Source organism: Toxotes jaculatrix, chromosome 9 (assembly GCF_017976425.1).
Source record: "Toxotes jaculatrix isolate fToxJac2 chromosome 9, fToxJac2.pri, whole genome shotgun sequence".
Taxonomy (NCBI): Eukaryota; Metazoa; Chordata; class Actinopteri; family Toxotidae; genus Toxotes; species Toxotes jaculatrix.
Genome location: NC_054402.1, coordinates 24254990 through 24275836, shown reverse-complemented (window position 1 = coordinate 24275836; position 20847 = coordinate 24254990). Strand labels below are relative to the sequence as shown.

The following is a 20847-nucleotide window of genomic DNA, read 5'->3' as shown; positions in this document are numbered from 1 at the left end:
CTCCAGACAAACAGAACGGTGTGACACTGTGGTCCATGATGCGTAAAGGTCCTATATTTTAACTCTAATAGTTCTATCTGTACCTTTTATGTGAGTCTATTAAACACATGTGTAATAGTGTTAACCAAAAAAAAAGTGATTTGATGTACCTCCACCCAGCTCTGCCCCAGTTACCATCCTTACTGGTCAATGATCCGTGTAAAAGAAATGAAAGAGGCATCTTTCTTGTCTCACACAGCTGGTTAGTCCTAGTATTATACTGTAAGCATGATTTGGGAAAATATGAGATATCATAGATTTTAAAACAGAGACTTAGGTTTACTTGGAAGAGCAAGACAGAGTTTAGCATTGTTGTTAACAGTAACAGTTAACAGTACTTGTTTGATTTGTTTGGATGTTAACTTAATAAGCTATTTAGATACAAGTCAGTCACCAAGCTAATGTTTGCGGCTCATGTTGGAGCAGCAACAGTTACTCACAAAAATCTGCTGGATAAGCTATTTGTCTGAGTTTCTTTGGAGAGTGTGAGATGAAGTTCACACCAAATATTGACCAGCTGAGGAGTGCTGTACCGTAGGGGAGGTACATGAGCAGGTCTAGTGAAGTAAGGCTGTCACACAGCCAACAGTAACAAAAGATTTATTCTTGGCAAAGAACTGAGGGAGTGTGAGGAGTGTGCTGTAGGGGTGTGGTGCTTATCACGACGATGATTTATCACAGCAAACGGTGCTAAAAACACAAGGAAATAAATCGTGTCAATGCAAAGATAAGTGCCACAGATCTCTGAATTGAACCTCAGTTGAACAGAAGTTGTTGTTGTCTTTCATTTCTCTCAGTTTTAAACAATCACACATGAGCACACACACACAGACAGACGAAACAGCCACCATGGCACATGCACAGGGATAACACAAAAGAGGAAGCTCCACAGCTGTGCAGTCTTTTACTGTGGTGGAGGTCTGCCACCATTTTGCATATCAAGATTACAGGCCAATAGCAAAATGCAACCAACTTCCAAATGACCACCTTCCTCTTTCCAAAAGAGCCTGACACAGCAGCTTCAATACTGATCCTGACACAATTCACAACAGGAAAAGTTGTCACAGTTATTTCCGTCTGTTAGTTTTCCAAAAATTCCCCAAAAACTCTTGCATTAAACATTTCAGTTAGTGTTCTAAATTGTACATGGTAGGTTATGGCTGGAGAATCACTGTCACCCATGCTGTGATTAAGGCTTCACAATTTTTTTTTTTTTGATTAGTGAACACTTTTTAAATTCAGAAATTACTGGCCCAAAAACGACTGAAGTTCAAAGCTTAATTTCTTTGTCTCCGCAACAACTCTTGATCTATTCGACCTGTTAACTAGACACTGCCAAAAAATAAAATCACACAGAATTTAAGATTCTCAGGGGTTTTGTATGAATTGCAGGGCTGTTGTCCTGGACTGCATGGCATTGCAAGTATATTCTGTCCATGATATTGTATCCACATCCTCAAAGTGAAAACTGATGTAACGTACACAAACGATACAACAGATTAGGTGAAACACCCTTTTGAACAAGTTTAAAGTTGAACTTTTACCTCCTTCACTGAAGTCAAAGTAGGTTTGACCCCTCAAATCATAGACCGCACATCACTAAATGTTACATTTAAGACAATCTGTGTGAAATGAGCAAGAAATTACAGTTTGCGTACATCATGTAAATAAAACACGTGTTGTACTTACATTTCTCCCAGTGCATACTGCTTGTCTTGCTAATATGGTATAGTTAAACCGAAGAAAATCAAAGTGGCGGGTTGACTGTCGTGCTTTATAACAGCCTGTAGCTGGCTAACAATCCCCTTGGGATGTCACAGTTTCTCCAACCACAAGTCTCCCCTATGCATCTAGTTTCACTGGTGGTGCTATTTAAGTTGAATCATAACTAGAAGAGATAAAACATTTTAAAAAGAAAAACAGAAACAGGCTCCAGTGGTGCCAAAATGAAACAGAGTCAAAGACAACCAAGCCTTAAGGAAAATGTCAAGAATTGATTCAAATTCATAAAAAGAACAAAAAAAGGAGAGTTATAATAAGCCTGATGCAAATCATGTTGTTTTATTTGTGTGACAGACTTCCTTCCAAGTCCTTCCTTCTTCAGACCTCAAGTTAAGGTTAAACAAAAATTTTTTTTGTTTGTTTGTTTGAGAGAACGTTAATTTAAAAAAGTATATTAAAAAATATTCATTTATCTTAGGATTCTATAGAAAATATTTTATTCAATTAATATTATTTCTACCTCATTTTGTCAATGTATTAGACTGACCGATGGAGCAAACTGTTGTAAAGGAGGGAGGACTGTGGTGGGAGAACAGGGGTGTCAGGTGTGACTGTGTGGCAAAGGGAAATGGTTTACATGGCTCATGGGTCGGGTACGAGGGCCTCTTAGTGGAATTTTGCTTCGGGCCCCAGGTTCTGTATTTCCCAGTTATGTTCTACTGTCATCTCCATCCCCATCTCCAATACCAGCACTGGGGCAAGCACCAACAGATATAGGTGTAGGCCCTCGCTGAAAGCAGACGCTGAACACAGTGACAAAACACCAATCACACAGTCAAATGAGGGAGTAGGAGACTTATTCCACGCAATGTTCCCTGACTGAAAATGCTCACACATTTTCAAGCAGTTCTCAAACTTCTTTCTGGCAGGTATCGCTTCCTCCCAAATGCAGAGCCAAAGCCAGCAACTATAATGCTAATGGGCTTTGCAAAGTGGTCTTTGGAAAGTTTCAGGCCTTTGCTCAAAGTGATCATTTGGTGTCTGCCCTCTCTCGATGACCTCCTGGTACTCATTGATGGCACCACTCATTCTGTCCTTTCTCCACTGGTTGCTACGCCATTTTCCTTCCTTTCTCTGTCCTCCTGCCATAGTGTCTGCAACACATAGTTGAAAAAAGATAGAACAGACATATATGTCATGTATAATACACAATACATACCTAGACCTATAAACCAGGTTTGCACCCTAAATTTCTGTGTAACTTCTGTGTAAGTGTGTGTGTCATCCATTTTAGCTAGGTGGATTTTTTTTTTCCACAAAAATCAATGTTTCTTTTAAACTTTCCATTTTTATTTGAAAGAGCTGGTCAAAACATTGTTTGTTAACTCATTTTTTGCTTTCTTGGTAAGTTTACTTATAATTGCTTTATTACTCTTGAATTTTGATGAAATTTACCATGTTATGCTTGCTTACTGTGCAGTTTCTCTGACATACTCTGTGTAACCCTCTACATCACCAACCTTAGCAACCTTAGATCAGATTAAATCTACATCACTCCAGCCTTATCTGGCCCATTTTAGCTGACTCCACCCTACTGTAGGTGAATATACAAAGTATACTTCACACCATTCATGAGTTAATGTCACAAATTAGCCTATGAGTAAAATAAACACACAGACTCAGTGTAGAACATGAGCACTGAAAACTATTTCAGATCAATTTGAAAGTCAATTTCAGAACCAGTTGAAGTTTATTAGGTTGCTGATGTGTTGCTACAGCGCCACATGAAAACTCAGGACTCTCCTGCTTGAACTGAAAAGAGGCTCATATGAGTTGGGGCTTGTTCAGGAAACACTTACACACTTACTCAGCACCATTTTAAAATGAATCCTGAATTTCTAAGTTCACCAGTGGAGAGGAACCAATAAGGGAGTGACATGAGCTCTACAGCTGGATCTGACTGGCTGCCATATCTGGCTATGGCATTTTAAACAAGAGGGTTTGCCAACACTGGCCTGTATAGGCATGTGAATAGAGAATTAATCCAGCTTGTTGGGTATGCACTGTATAATCAGAAGATCTTGATAAGAGACAAAAGGCTTTAATTTAGCTGATTATATTGGCTGGAAAAATAGAGGTGAGTCAATATAAATGTTCTGATTAAAGTTCATGTGCTGGTCACTCCAAAGCAACAACAGCACAACCCAACAAAGGATGACTCAGGTGCGCGACTCCATCAGGTGCTCAGATGGGCTGCACCCTTCTGGATTCTTGTTGCGCCATGCCAGACTAGAGCTCTGCCCCAGGTCACACACAAAACTGCACTCCAAACAGAAATATTTCTCTCTAATACCTGTTTTTAATTACAAGGAAGGAAGAAGAAAAAAATGCTGTATCTAGAAGGTTTCACATTCAACATCTTAACACACTGAACCAATACACGTCTACGTGAAACATATATCACTCCATACACCAATCTTTACAGAAGAAGAAGAAGTGCTTTCATAACACCCTCCATGGTCGGAGTTTAAGGTAGCTAGGTTTAGGTCACAATGGGCATAGCAGCAACAACTGGTTGGGGTTATCATCATCAAATCATATATGCACTGAAACAAGAATGTTTCTTCCATAGGCCATGATGGACAAAGAGGTAGTTAAAAAGAGAAGACAGCTGGCTTCATACGATGAATGCACTCATACATAAGATGACACTGTGTGTGTTGAACATAATATGCCCCTGACATTTTTTACTACTCCTTCAGGCCAAATAAGATAAATCCAGCCGCACTTTTACTCATGTTTCAATCTGCTTTTCCACAGTAAAACCTTTATCTTTGTTTCTGCTGCAATAATATCAACTTCTTTCTGTTATGTGTTATCACTGCTGAGTTACTGTGTTGTGCAATCTGACATGTTTCCCTCCAAGTGCGACCTGCTGCACTTCTTCACTAAGGGTCTCATTTGTTTGCAGTAATTGCGTTAAAGTCTCAAAATGACTGTGGTTACATAAATCTGCACACAGAGCAATAGTACACAAAACACTTCAAATTTTTAGCTCTTTAACTGAGCAGCCTGTAATTATAGTTTCCATTCTATCCAGTCTGGTGCTGCAAGGTGAAGAGAACAAGAAAAGACAGAAGTGATTACATTAAAAGTCAAAGATTAAGACATTACTATGAAGGTACACATCTATAAAAGTACTCGATTACAGCAGATTGGTTAGTTTGGTGGAATATAATCATAATCCTACAGTGGGGCAAAAAAGTATTTAGTCAGCCACCGATTGTGCAAGTTCTCCCGCTTAAAATGATGACAGAGGTCTGTAATTTTCATCATAGGTTCACTTCAACTGTGAGAGACAGAATGTGGAAAAAAAAAAGGAAATCACATTGTAGGATTTTTAAAGAATTTATTTATAAATTCCTGCGTAAAATAAGTATTTGGTCAATAACAAAAGTTCAACTCAATACTTTGTAATATAACCTTTGTTGACAATGACAGAGGTCAAATGTTTCCTGTAGGTCTTCACCAGGTTTGCACACACTGTAGCTGGAATTTTGGCCCATTCTTCCATGCAGATCTCCTCTAGAGCAGTGATGTTTTGGGGCTGTCGCTGGGCAACACGGGCTTTCAACTCCCTCGATAGATTTTCTATTGGGTTGAGGTCTGGAGACTGGCTAGGCCACTCCAGGACCTTGAAATGCTTCTTACGGAGCCATTTCTTCATTGCCCAGTGTGTTTGGGATCATGGAAGACCCAGCCACGTCTCATCTTCAATGCTCTCGCTGATGGAAGGAGGTTTTTGCTCAGAATCTCACGATACATGGCCCCATTCATTCTTTCCTTAACACGGATCAGTCGTCCCCTTTGCAGAAAAACAGCCCCAAAGCATGATGTTTCCACCCCCATGCTTCACAGTGGGTATGGTGTTCTTGGGATGCAACTCAGCCTCCTTCTTCCTCCAAACACGACGAGTTGAGTTTTACCAAAAATTTCTATTTTGGTCTCATCTGACCACATGACATTCTCCCAGTCCTCCTCTGGATCATCCACATGGTCACGGGCAAACTTTAGATGGGCCTGGACATGTGCTGGCTTAAGCAGGGGGACACGTCTGGCACTGCAGGATTTGATTCCCTGTCGGCGTAGTGTGTTACTGATGGTAACCTTTGTTGCTTTGGTCCCAGCTCTCTGCAGGTCATTCACCAGGTCCCCCCATGTAGTTCTGGGATTCTTGCTCACCGTTCTCATGATCAGTTTGACCCCACAGGATGAGATCTTGCGTGGAGCCCCAGATCGAGGGAAATTATCAATGACCTTGTATGTCTTCCATTTTCTAATAATTGCTCCCACAGTTGATTTATTCACTCCAAGCTGCTTGCCTATTGTAGATTCACTCTTCCCAACCATGTGCAGGTCTACAATTTTGTTCCTGGTGTCCTTCCACAGCTCTTTGGTCTTGGCCATGGTGGAGTTTTGAGTCTGACTGTTTGAGACTGTGGTCAGGTGTCTTACAGATCTACACATAACGAGTTCAAACAGGTGCCATTAATACAGGTAACGAGGGGTGGACAGAAGAGCTTCTTAAAGAAGAAGTTACAGGTTTGTGAGAGCCAGAAATCTTGCTTGTTTGTAGGTGACCAAATACTTATTTTACGCAGGAATTTATAAATAAATTCTTTGAAAATCCTACAATGTGATTTCCTGGATTTTTTTTTCCACATTCTATCTCTCACAGTTGAAGTGTACCTATGATGAAAATTACAGACCTCTGTCATCATTTTAAGCGGGAGAACTTGCACAATCGGTGGCTGACTAAATACTTTTTTGCCCCACTGTATCTGCTGTTAGAGTATATCATCAATCTAAGGGATTAGTGTTAAAATCACAATAAAGGAAATCATGCACATCCATGTCAGCACAACTGTTGATGTTAACTGGCTTGCAGAGGCAACCAGTTTTTACACTAGCTCACTGACATAAACAATGTAATTCACATTAGTGGCATCGACACATCACTACCAAGCTTTCTGAACATGTTTGTATAAAACGAATTGTTTGCCTAATTTCCATACACTGTATTGAAAGCTGTTTCAGGCAGGTGCAAATTAAAAGTAAAAAAAAAATGGAGTTCTCACACAGCAGGCAGTTGTGTTTACAGTCATTTCATTGTGGTTAACTTCCTCTTTTTGAGACTTGAAAGAGGCTTGGAAGACGGTTAGCTACAGATGAAAGATTTCACTGCAAAACAAAAATAAATTGTGACTCGAACTTCAGATTCCAATTTCAAGATTTAAATTTCATGTTTATCACTCAGTACAAAAAAAGAATGCAGTGGAGGTTAGCCTGATCAAGGGGTTGATAGGTGTGAGGCTTCTTTTTTGTTTTTTAACTCAGGGATCTAAAAATGGTTTATAAAAACAGATCAAACCCCCCCCCACCAGAATAGTATTCTTTAAGGCCATTATGGGAAACTCTACTGGAACTGCTAAAGACAAAAGAAGCACATTATATGTTATGAGAGTGCATTACACGTTAAGTGCATGATGTTGCAGGCCAGGTAGCTTGATGACATACAGAAGCTCAGCATGAGCTTTACCCCCATCTAAAGTCCCTCTGCACTCAAAAATGAGTTTTGCTTATTTTTCCTCCCTCCCTGGATATTTCTGGAGAGGATATTTGAGAATTTCTAATAAGAACTGAATTTAATTCTTAGTGAACCTTTTTTCTACATTTGGTACTCAAAAAAATACTGTCACCATCAACACAGACAACAGCTGCAAAAATCTGGAGACTAAATTCAGTCTTGGGCCAATGCAGAGCCTGAAACTGGCCTGTGTTGGTCGGTATAGCAGTGCAGGAGGGAAACACCTGCATGTACGTCAAGGTTCACTGACCAGCAACGCACAAAAACCACAAGCAGAAACTTTTATAATAGTAAGCCTTGACACGTCTGCATGTTTCAATGCCTACCTGAACGATTATTTTGTAGGATTTTTTTTTTTTTTTAATTAGTAAATGGCATCTACTTTGTCTGTGACAAACAGTTTAATTCAGCCTATTGGTCAAATCATGCTTCTTTTAATCTTTAAATTCTCATCCATAGTCATTAATGATAAGACAGAAAACAATAGCCATTACCAACGCATTTCATCAGTTTGAAGACGCAAACTTTACATCCTACAAGTTTGTATGAGCCCTTAAGAGTCCTGGAAATGAAAGGTGGCTTAACTGGGCTTAACTGGGTTAACATCCTTAACTCTGCCCTACATGTTCTCCTTAGCATCATGCTAATTTGCTAAGCAACAAAAGACGGAGAGAAGAAGCTATGACTTACATTTTAACACCAAGTTTCATGGCAGTTCCAACATGTCCATTACTCCTCTATGTGAGAAGATTTTTGTGTGCTGCTGGATTTTGAATGTGTGCAGTGAGTGATGCAAAGTGTGGCTTAATGTAGATAGCTGATGCAAAGAGGTTTTCAAAAGAGGTGAGAGCTCTGGTTTGTGATTGTTCATAACAAGGTATTCACTCTGGCACACTGGATTTTGAATGTGAAGGTGTTCAAACAACTGTGGTGTGGATTTGCTTCAGCAGTGTGTCTGTCGGAGCTCAGGTAACTAGCCTCAAAGAGTGTGTGAAAGATAGAGGGGGAGGATTAAGAAAGGGAAGGACTGAAACACGAAAGAAAAAGCTGAAAAAAGTGAGCAACAGTTATGTCTCATTGTGAGTCTCACTTGTCAGTTTAGCCCGTGGGCTGGGTTTCAGCACTGATCGTATCTCTGTCGCTTTCAGTACACTTTGAGGACTTGGGCTGCTATCTTCATCTACAGTAGTTTTACTACTGACCCAGACAAAGACAGTGGATTCCTATCTGAGCCTCATGCCAACTGCAAGTGCCTGCAAGACACAGAGGGTCCTCACACACTTCACATCACATAATCCTAACTACCTGATATTAAAACAGACAGGTGAGGTGACTCACCTTTAAAGGTATGAATACATATTCAATGCATTTGTATTCAAAAACAAGAGACCGCGCTTATTACTGTAAAGAGTAAACATGTCAGGTCAGATAGTATCTTACTATAATGTATGCATAAGATGAGAAACTGCCTGAGGCCTTTTGCAGAGGACACTACAGTACACACACATTCCTCTAGAGGTCCCCAAGAGCTAACCCCACCCCCATCATGTCATGTTTTAAATACTTCAAAAAGCAGTAAGTAAATACTTTAAAAACAGTAGCAGTAACTATGTCCATGCAGGTAGAAATTCATTCAATTTAGGGAGACTACAACTTTACTCTTTTAGTTCAGTCTTACTGTTTCAATGGCCTCTTTCCAGGAGGCAGCTGTTTTCCTTCTCAGCACCAAAGTAGCAGACAGACACAGTCAGCGACTCGCTGAATATAGTGGAGCATCAAAAAAAAGCAGATATTTCCCTCAGGAGTTGGTGGAGAGAAAAACACATCTAAAAGGAATGTAAATATGGCACTATTGGCCAGAAACATGACTCCAATTTAATGCAGCATGTGTTGGATGTACAAATAGGAAAATGTTGATCAGAAGGTTATGTCATTGTTGCCTTAACAGCTCATTCCACACATCACAAGTGGCCAATATATTTACATTTATTGCTACTTTAAGTCTAATTTGAAAGTGGCTGCATCTGTCAACCAGTGCCATCAGTAAAATATAGTCCTGTCAAAGGAATCCAACAACAAAAAACAGGTTTATAAAATCAAATATATATAAATGCCCAAGTCAGTTTGGTACAACAGCCATTCAGATCTGGATTGACATTAAATGTCAGTATAGGCTCCATTTAACAGCAAATCCTCTTATCAATCTAAACTTCAGTGTACTATAATTCACAGAAATTTCCTTTTTTATCCTCCTTTTTCCCACTCAGATTTTTTTAAATTACGCATATTATTTCAACTCAGGCAGAAGGCTACGTAGTGTGTGATGTAATAGACAAGCACAATGGAGACTGACTGACCACCGCTGTGGCTGGGACAGGAGGAAGTAGAGCTGGAAGTCAGTTAAACCAGCCATGAGAGGCTTCTGCCAGATGCTCTGTGGAAAGACACAGAGTCTGGTGGAGCTTTGTCAGTCACTGGAAGCAAAGTTTATGGCTCTTTGAGAGAGTCACTGTGTTGATATCTGTGCTGTAGGTGTACTAGCAGCTCTTCTCCAAGAGGCTCAGGTATGTGTGGGCTGTAAACTGCTTTAACCTGAATTGACTGTACTGTCCTGCTGTGTACTGACTGACCTCACCTGATGTGTGTGTGTGTGTGTGTGTGTGTGTGTGTGTGTGTGTGTGTGTGTGTGTGTGTGTGTGTGTGTGTGTGTGTGTGTGTGTGTGTGTGTGTGTGTGTGTGTGTGTGTGTAGGGGCATTTCCATGCAAATTTGTTATTCAAGCACTGTCCCAGCAGATGGTAGACAGCAGTAGTAATAGCAGATATTCAGGGGGGGCTGACTGGGGGGAATGAATAGTTTCTGTGTGTGTGTTTTAGTGCGTGTGTGTGTGTGTGTGTGTGTGTGAGAGAGAGAGAGAGAGAGAGAGAGAGAGAAAGTGTGAGTATGCCTGCCGGCTCTATCTCTACTTGGTCTTGGCCTGTGTGTACATGCCAGACCTTAAAGGGCCTGAAACACGCCTCAACCTGCAGAACAAACAAATCTACTCTGGGGGCTGTGGCTTCGCATTCACCTTTCACTTATTGACTCACACTCTCTCTCTCTAATGCATACACAGTATACACACACATGTGCATGTCAAGCCATAAAGTGGGAAGACAGTGCTGGCCTGCCCTCCACCTGTGCAGAGGATCCAGACTTGAGTTCAGAAGGCCTGAAAGAATCACTCAGAGGGCAGAAAGCTGCAAAGTGCTTGCACAGCTGCTCCTGTTGAATAAATGATGAAAGAATAGCCAATGTCTTGTGACACTCTAAGGGTCTAAGGGTGTGAGTTCATAAGTTCATGACCACATAATGAGATAACTTGGAAAGCAGTGAATCCATGTGCCACTCAGTGCAATGTGAAGTGATAATCAAACCAGTTCTAAAAAAAAAAGAGAAAAAAAACACATCGGGAAAGTCCCTTGAGGTGGTTGTTTATGTTAATATTAACCTCACGCAATAAACTGACTTGTGTATGGTGAGATATAAAATGTGATCGCTAATCTTTGATTGAATGCCCTTTAATCATTCATGAAGTGTTTTTACTTACACGCAGCACAACAAAGAGCAACAAATGAGCAAAAACGCAGACTCTCATTCAAGTCCACTGACTTTCTTTGGGAAAAAGTACGAGAGAATTATCTTGTCTAACATGAAAACAAGCTTAACAAATGAACTTATAGCAGTCAATGAAGTGTAAACCAGAGATTTATTTTATGAACAAATTTACAAACAGAACTAAAAGGAAACACATGCACCGCACCGATTAAATATACCTAACAATAAGTGAAAATCAGAGAGAAATAACTGAGAAAGCATCGGTCCATCTGTTTAGTTTCTGCCTGCATATCAGGCCAAGGTCATTTACACTTATATTGAAATGTGCTTCTAATATTATGTACCCCTCACTGGGTGGGCAAAACATTAGAAACTCTAGAGCCTCAGTCATAGAGTTCATTTACGATAACCTAATTACATCTCTGAAAGTGTCGATCAAAACCGAACATTACTATTTTTGGGAGATTTTAGATTTTATAGCTTAACCCTGTGAGACCTGAACTATGAAAGAATGGTCAGAAAATTCTAATTTTTCAAATATGAACTCTTTATTTGTCCCTTTGACAAAATGTAAAAAAAAAAAATTAAAAAAAAAAAATTCTAAGTATATTTTTTGTTTGTATCACACATGTCAAAACATTTAGAAAAGTGAGGAGTGTCTACCAGGAGTCAGTATACGAGCATAAGAGTTCATCTAAAAGGGTTAAATGCAAAGTTTATGCTTGATGGTGATGCAATGAGTCCCAGAAATGTGGGTATCATATATGATACGTACGGGCTCACAGGGTTAACTGTTGGAATAAGATTTTACAGGTTCACTTCATAATGTGGCCACAGATTAATACCCTATGTAGCTAATTACATTTACTCAAGTACAGTTTTGAGGAACTTGCACTTTAGTTGAGTGTTTCCATTTTATTGTACTTTTTACTCCATTACATAAAATGTGATGTATTATTGTAGATTAAACTATCTAACATTGTATAGAATTGTGAAAATGCCACCTTAACCAGTTACAACAGAACCTGGCCCGTCCTGTCTCGTAATACCGCTTTGTATTTCAAGAAGCGATAGTGAGTCACTGTAGCATCCAGTCTACCCTCAGTCCAACATGACAGGATGAAGAAGTAGTAACTGTGAGTGGGTTATAAACCTGTGTTGCAGTCGTCCTCTTTCAGTGACTTTCCTCCACTCTGTCCTATAGTTCATCTACTGATGCTGCTGCTCTCCCTCACATTCCTCCACCTCTCGTGGCTCATCCTCTACTCCTGTCACCTCTGCATCTTCCCTGTCTCTCTCACCTATCAGACTGGGTGAAATGGTTGTCAGTCAAACAATAACCGAAGAAATCATAATGAGATTGTAAGGTAAACCTGTACAAAAACATTATTCTGCAATCCATGCAGGTTTGGCAACTTGTTGACAACCATCCTATGCTGATGTTAGATTTATTCATGTTAACATCAGCTCTACGTGAGGGAGATAGGTTGAAATTTGGTCGTGATTAAGCCCTCTGGGATTTACCCTGGTATGCTTGATAGCCAGTCCGACCATGGGGAAGGTGAGGGGTGAGGACAAAGAGAGCATTTCCTTGTGTCTTACAACAGGGGTGGACAACCCAGCTTTCTGGCAATTTGCTGCCCTCTATTTGTTTGAAGTATGAATTTGACATTTTGCCAATTCTTACACATTGCCCCTTAAAGTAACGTTTTGTTTTTCATATCTTGAATCCATCAAGACATCCCTCAGGATGGCAGCCATATTCAGGAAGTTATGAAACTTCCCTTTTTGGTTTGAGCTGGGGAATATATAACTGTGCCAGGTGTTTTTACAATTTATCTTAGTCAAACATCAGCTTCCCTCAGAACTGCCCTGGCCCAATTATCCCTCACATGCACGGGGCAGACAGACAGGTTGTTCACACACTGCACGGACTTGTCCCTCTATCTTATTATTAAAGGGGAAAATTGAACTGGAGGGAAGAATTACTTTATGAAACTTCAGCACTCTACTTTTAAAAGTAGAGGATTTATAGGTCAAGTCAGGTCAGGAGAGGAGGCAGTGCAGCTTTGAAATGAAAAATGACTAATGAATCAGAAATGTACCTGCTTGTTTTGCACATAAAAAATGAGAGCGTTTGTAAGAATGACTCATATTTCAACAGTGGGTGGTTCATCATTAGTTTAGTGAGTGTGAGAAGTTTGGGCATGTGCTTATAATGATTCAACCAAAACCCATTCATCCAAAAAGCTGTTTTTACATATATCGTGCACAATATTATTTAACACCAAAAACACTGTCTTTGACACTCACAAGGTGTAAGTCATTTGTGGGGTTTTCCCCAAAGTTTCTCAAACTTTGAACGAGACTGAGTGTCTGTGCAGTGTTATCTTTTTGAGAACATTTCCGGGTTAAATATTTAAGTAACTAAATGAAGCAGCACGGTGTGGGAATAGGAAGGTGTATTACAACTGCTTTTGACAAAAAATTTGCCGTGAGCAGCAGTGAAAGTATTCACTGGCTACAGAGAAACCCATTAACTGCAAAATCCCTTCACAAGTGAGGGCTTGTACAGTTTCTTCAGCAGGAAACAAAGTAAACTGTGACTTAATACGCCACACACACACACACACACACACAGTATCTCCTGCACCTCATATCATATCAAGGCACAGTGGTGCACACAATGTTCCTCTATACAACTGAGGCATGTTGTCACATTTGCTGGACTAATATAAGTCAGAGCTTGTGTTTCATTTTGTGGGTGTGTAGAAGCAAACCCACTAATTAATAATGTGTTTCTGACTATATTCATCAATTGAAAGACATGATATCAGCAACAGCTCTTTTTGCTCTGGAAAAAATAAAAATTGAGAAATTAAAGCAAACTGGTTAACAGTAAAGAATAAGAGTATCAATATAACTTGTATGAGCCTCCCAAGACTGGAACAGGCTCTCAGTGGCGCCAATCCCAACCATAAAAAGGCAGAGCTGCTTTACTCATATACACTGCTGCCACTTAGTGGTAAACCCTCATAACTACAACTCAAGCAAACAAAGACCCTGTAAGAAGATTCTGAAACACTAGATGGCGCCAGAGAACTAGACACAAAGTGTTTACCACTGATCAGAAACACCACGCATCACTTAAATTGAAGCTTAACAAGAAGATGATGCAAGACAGGCTGAGAGTTTGGTTCTAGCAGCCAGTAGAGACATCCTTTCATGGAGGGCATCATAGGATCAGTCAAACATTTCATACTGTACTACAACTATTCCAGTGAAAAGTTTCAGATAGATTAAAAACCCAAGCTTAACCCCCAAAAATAAAGGCTTATGAGTTGATCTTTGATGGCCAGTATTTATCCCTCTGTCTGTTTTGCTGTTCAGCTCCATTGGATCAAGTGTAGGCTCTGTGTTACAGGCAGCGATAGGCAGGATTCTGAGGCAGGCCAGAGGGAAGGCTATTACAGCAGTCACTGTTACAGGGTTTAAAAGCATGTACAAGTCTCTCCAGACCTGACTTTGAAAAGCAGTGTGTTATTTTTGCAGTTATACAGCTGATGTGTTCATGGGAAATGAATTTGACATCAAGCGCATTCAGCTCCCTCACCTCATCTGTAGTTTAAACAGACAAGGAACAAGATTTGATTTGATTTATTCATTCATTCATTTATTTTTGGGTGGGGGGGTGGGGGGGGGGGGGTTACAACCATATCACCAACTGCAGTTTTCTGTTTACTGGAGTCAGCTGTGTTTTCTATTTTCACTTTTCCTGTTCTGTAAATGTAGATGTGCATTTTGCATCAAAGCAAGTTCAGCCCACACTGACTGCTGTTACGGTGACTGTGTGAAGAGTTGTGAAAACGTGAACTCTATGGAGAAAACTCAGGTAGCAATTGTAAGCAACTGTAAAGTAACCCATCACATTTAAGGTACCTACAGAAGTAATTCATGAAAACCAAAAAACAGGACAATTAAAGGTGGACTATTAAATACTAGATTGCTTTCATCTTAATTCCTATTAGTCACCAATTTGATCGAACTGAAGTTAAGGGAAGCATTCCACTGTTTGTTCTAATGCCATGTGTCAATACAGTACAGACTTATTTCAGCTTCACTCCCACACAGACTGATGATCTTGTTGACAGCTTCACAGCATATGACCTTCCCACCCTCTGGAAAAAAAAGCTTACTGAATCAGAGAAGGCTCCGTGGTACAATTCACAAATACGTGTTTCAAAGCAGATGTCGTGAAATGCTGGAAAGGGAGTGGCGTTCCACAAATCAAGAAGAATTTCCCCTAGTCTGGAAAGATAGTCTGATAACATATTAAAAAAGCCTTGTGTAATGCCAGGATGCCCAGTTATTCATCACTGAGAGAAGAAAATAAGAACAACCCCAGGTTTCTTTTCAGCTCTGGCTGACAGAGAGTCATAGCTCTATTGAGCCATGTACCCCTCTAACTCTCAGTTAATGATTAGTAATGATTTCATGAGCTTCTTCACAAGTAAAATTGTAAATATTGGAAAAAAAATTCATCACCTCCTTCCCGTAACTGGCACAGATGTATTGTCCAGTACACTGACCTTAGAATCGACTGTAGTGCCTGGTTTATCTTCAGACACCTTCTCTCCTGTATCTCTCACTTCAACTGTTTCTTCATCTAAACCACCAACTTCTCTTTTAGACCCTATTCCAAGAGGCTGTTCACAGATGCTTTACCTTTAATTAACACCTCCATATGAGATCTAATGTTTTTTTCATTAACAGGCTTCGTACTGCAGGCTCTTAAATTTGCAGTGATTAAATCTCCTCTTAAAAGCCTCCTCTTGATCCAGATCCTATATTCAGAGATATAGAGCTTATATTCAACTACTTCTACTGTAAGGAACCTTGGGGTTGTTTTTGACCCTCTCCCAAAACGATGCCGAAAAACGAATCCATGCATTTGTTATTTCTAGACTACACTACTGTATTTCCTTATTATGAGGATGGCCCAGTAACTCTGTGAAAATCTTCCAGTACTGACAGGATCTAGAGAAACATTCAAAGCCCTTAATGACCAAGCTCCATCATATCTTAAAGACCTCATGGCACCCTGTTATCCCAGTCCAACACTTCACAGCAGAATGGGAAGCAGAGCCTTCAGCCATCAGGCTCATCTCCTGTGGAACCAGCCCTCTCTTTCTCTCTTCTCCTCTGCGACAAACTGAGAAACATTAATACATTACTGCTGAAATAAAGCCACATTTTGCATCTATGAAATGAAAAGTTTGTAAAAGACTGACAAATTTCAAATGCACCCACATTAACATCTGCAACAATATGAACCATTTCAGCTGGAGTGGAAAGTTAATACATTTACTCAAATAATGTACAACCACTTTATTTTATACTTCAATTCAACTGCAATTCATATTCAGTTACTCTGCACTGCTGCTGCAGTGACTGGTTACTTTCCTGATTAAGATTAGTTGTTACCAGATCTTTTAGACTTGCCCTGACAGTCTCATGGACAAGATCTACCTGTTACTGTGATTAAGAACAAAGCATTTCAGCAGCCTCTGACCTTTCAAACGTAATTAGCTTTCTCTGCTCAGTGTTGCAACATTGATTCCAGACATGTTTCTCTCTCTGTAAGAATTCACTGTCACGCTAATCATGTTGTCAGATGTAAAGGCATTTATTTCTCCAGATGAAGTCAGAGATAATATTAGCAATTTTCTCTGTCAGCCTGTCAGGTACTGAGGGTACAATGCTGAGTTATGCTAGTCACGATAAGTGCTCTGCTTTTCTCAGTGCATCTCATGCAACAAAGGAATGATCTCTCTTTAAACAGTTATTAAACATGCTTTTAGTCTTGCATTGAACACAGTCGCTGAGCCCTTCCTCTGGAGTTACACTGGGGACTGGCTGCTGAATGGTGAATGAAAAACCAAAAAGCAAAGCAAAAACATTTACATTATTGTTCATGTGTTCAAGTATTTCTATGATCCTTAACATATCTACTACTCAATTTGGAGCACTGGACACCTAAATGATAGATATATAAACATGTATGTTTGTACAAACACACTGACACAATATCATCTCACTTTCTGTTCAGTTAAAGGTAGTGTTGAATTTTTTTTTAATCTATCATAAATCAGTTTCGCGGCTCCTGCATGTATGTTGAAAGGGCCTCAAATTAGATTCGGCTGAACTTGCAAAGGACAAGGACTGACAGTTTTTTTTTAATCTTCCGTCTCACACAGGAACAGATACACTCCTGTTTTCAATCAACCCAGCTGTCTACACAGTCCATGTAATGACTCAAGATATGCTCATGGTCTATGGACATACATGCAGCACTCTCCAGGTCTATTTTCCTGCATTTTATGCACATAATTACAGAGATTGTGTGTCGGGCTCTGAATGCTTCTTACTACAACTCAGTACTGGGCCTGAAAGCCTCCTGTGCAGACATCCACACAAGAAGGAATCTCTTTGAGGCCAGTTTGGACAGGAGGAACAATTAGTTTCCAGTGTTCATATGCTGTGAGAATTGTTTTAAGACAGACTTGAAAAAAATGTGAATCTGTCTTTTAAAAGGTCTTATTTCTACGCAAGTTATTTGCATTCAACATTTAAAAGACAAAATCAAAAATAAGCAGTAAGTAACAATTGGTTTACCTAAGAAGGCTCAGCCTTGACTCCACCCTCCAGACCACTGGTGTTTTTTCCAGTACTAAACAAGCATGATTAACATTAAGTTCTCCTCCAACTAGCTGCTTGTGCCTAACATCCAGCAGGTGAAACACCAACTGGCTGGCCAGGAAGGAAAGGAAGTTTGGCATTACTTTTCGATTTCCGTATACGCCATGATAGCAATCCTCCCAATTTAATACATCCTACCACACTTATTATTCACAGTGGTTATGTACACAGTGGAGCATTTAGCAGCTGAAGAGCTAAAAGAGAGTGAATGACAGACTGGAGATCATCAAGTTATCATAAGAATAACTCCAAAGGAATGATGATATGTCTGTGTTTTGTTCACAACTTGTTTTGGGTGCCCCCAAGTGGCCAAAAAGTGTCAGTTATTGCAGGTTTAACAATCTATAAAACTAAATCAAAGTGAAGGGAAAAAGTAAGAACAGCAGCAGTGGTCCAAGGAGCATTTCCATGACTGGACATCTTCTTTCTATACCCTCAGCTTTACCAGCTGCTTATACCCCATGTTGTGTACAGGTTATGCCCTCTGCCATTGTACATAAATGAGCCTATACAGGTGAGAAAGGACTGAGCCCATTCTTTTTCCTCTGGCAATGAGCCAGCAAAGGTATGTATGAAGGGCGTTGGCTCTCATTATATTCACCTGCCATGAATAGCTCCTCTTAACACCACCCTAACCCTGACAGGTTGTTGTGATGTGGATTTATGGAGATGTGTGATGGTAAAAGACAGCACACCTGGACTGAGTCAACCTCTTTTCTCTTATGCATATATGATTAATGTAGGGAAAGCAGAGCGTGATATCTGTCTGTCTTTCTTCAGCTTCTCCAGTTTTGTTCTCAGCCAAATATCACACAGTGAGCCTTCTGTTTAAATTGCACTGAAAGAAGCACTGACTGCTCTTTATGGCCCCTGCATGGGCACCATGTCAGGCACACAATGGGGCAAATCACAGTCAGTATGGGAACATCCCAGTCACACCAGAGCGGTGTTAAGGACACAAATAAGTCAACCTCAGCAGACCAAATTCTAACTGCACAACTGTTCCAAAGCTGAGGAGCTAGTACAGTAAATGCTCAATCCTTAACCTGGACTCTAAGTGATCAATCACAAGAAGCCTTTTGGGACAATAAGGGGTTAAAAGTTCACTGCTGTACTATAAATTCTAAAAGAAACCAGTGCGGGGGCTGAAGTTGGGATGATGTGAGTATACGAAGCAGGATCAGTGTTTCAGATCAGTGCTTTTTTTTCATTGACAACCATTTCCCATTTCTCTCCTCTGAATCTGGCTCATGAATACAGCCACAGGCAACATTCCACTCTCCATGCTTCACTGGTTCTAACCAGTGAAGCGTGGAGGTGTACACATGTATTTATTCAGAAAAAAATGTCAGTGGTTTGTGCAAGATGCACATGCTGACAGAGGGACAACCACTGCAGTCTGTCCCTCCATAAGGAGTGTGTGTAGATAGTGTAGAGCCCACTCAGAGAGACAAGAACATTTTGGTCTCAGGTAGACAACTAGTTGATGTAGTGTCTCCCACATGTCCACAGACACCTGCCTGACAGCCTGAGGTGACACTCTCAGCATCAGGAGGTCAACATAAGACACAGGGTTTGGGCCTCCTCAACATGCTCCAAACATCCACTGTCTGAAACTCATGGCACTCTCTCAGCCATTTTGTGTCTCACTTGTGCGACAAGCATAATAATGTAGACGTTGGACAGCAGCACAGTCTTGAACAGACAGGCCTGGAAGCTGGTTACTAGCCTCACCTGGTGAATCATTATCTTTGTCCCCTGAGGGCTCGGCATGTTCCTGGTGTCTTCAGCATGCAAGTAAACCTGACATCCAGAGGAGAGCTTAACTAAGACACGATCAAAGGAGTCTGGCTTTGCTTCGGCTGGCTGATAGCTGACCTGCTCGACCCAATGGCCCTTGTGGTCGTCCCTGAGCTTTAGATATAGAGTTTCTACACTCCAACAAATCTAGCTGACATTGTCTTTTAAAGTTCCTTTTTCAGCCTTTAATCCATGAGTTTTCCACTTCTGCCTATGTGCTCTGTGGGTTAATACACCTACAGAGCACAAAGGTGGAAGCTGTTAACATGGGCTGGGAGGAAATTTGGATTCAGAGGCACTATGAGGTAGGTCTCAAAATCAGGGAGTGTAAGTTTAACATTGCTATAATCCATATTTTTTTGTTAACAATAGATCGAATAACTACATGTACGTGGAAGGTGTCACTGTCACAGACACTAGAACCCACATAATCATCACTGAACATAGTTCCCTCCTTTCAGCATCTTTGACACATTGTTTTGGTTTAATGGCCCACAGCTTTACTGTTCACACGTCTTTGCTTTCATCAGCGTTGTTTTCAGACTGACCCAAACCTTTCTTGCAAGTCTACAAGTTACGTAACCTGATGAAAGCAGTCAGACTCAAAGACAACACTAAGGTGAGAGTCACAAGCCCAAAAGAGCCAGAGCCAATTGATTCCATGTTGACATAGAAAATATTGATTAAGGTTTGAGGAATTAATTGTTGTTGTATGCACAAATGATGCAACTCTTTCCTACCACAGCAACACTGGGCCACACCATGGTAGGAGATGGTTAGGGTTAAGAGCTATGCTGTTGATCTAGAAAAACTCTCAAGCGCCTCCAAGCAAATCTCAGGCTCAACTTTATGACATAACAACAAAGTCCATGACAGCTCACCCTGAAAAATACATATGTGAGAACTGGCTCTTAAATTAGATTTTAACAGGTAAAATAATTACAGTTACCATTTTACAATCAGAGCTACTTTTCATCTCCTTTTACATCATTTCATGTAACTGAGGTGAACTGTGAGCTAACAATATGGTCATTTTATCAATAGTAGACAAAGTAACTGCCTCTGCTTACTCTCTTTACAGCCCTTCCCCCAATTTAATTTTGTCACAAGCTACAGATCTGTTGGCATACAGTATCATCTTATTGTAAGACAACTGTTTTGAGTGCTGCATTTACATACCCCACCCCCTTCCCTCTACCTCCACTACTTTTTTTTGCTTTTGAAAAAAGATAAAAAAAACAATATTTGAGAAGTACAGACATAAAAGATACATATATACTAAAC

The 20847-nt window shown here is 40.3% G+C and overlaps 1 protein-coding gene across 4 annotated transcripts in view; it reads right to left on the bottom strand.

The window, feature by feature from the left end:
• The window catches only part of LOC121187123 (POU domain class 2-associating factor 1), a 32916-nt gene that overhangs the window by 10859 nt on the left and 1210 nt on the right, over positions 1-20847 (bottom strand). Inside the window, exons 1-2 of one of the 4 annotated variants that reach the window (XM_041046240.1) lie at positions 8099-8174; positions 1729-2915 (exon numbers count right to left, since the gene is read on the bottom strand). In XM_041046240.1, the coding sequence (XP_040902174.1) occupies positions 1729-1744 (16 nt within the window). In that variant the 5' untranslated portion in view covers positions 1745-2915; positions 8099-8174. Of the gene's footprint in view, positions 1-1728; positions 2916-6899; positions 6999-8098; positions 8175-20847 lie in introns of those variants that run through there. The other 3 variants (XM_041046243.1, XM_041046242.1, XM_041046241.1) reach the window with 3 other exon arrangements.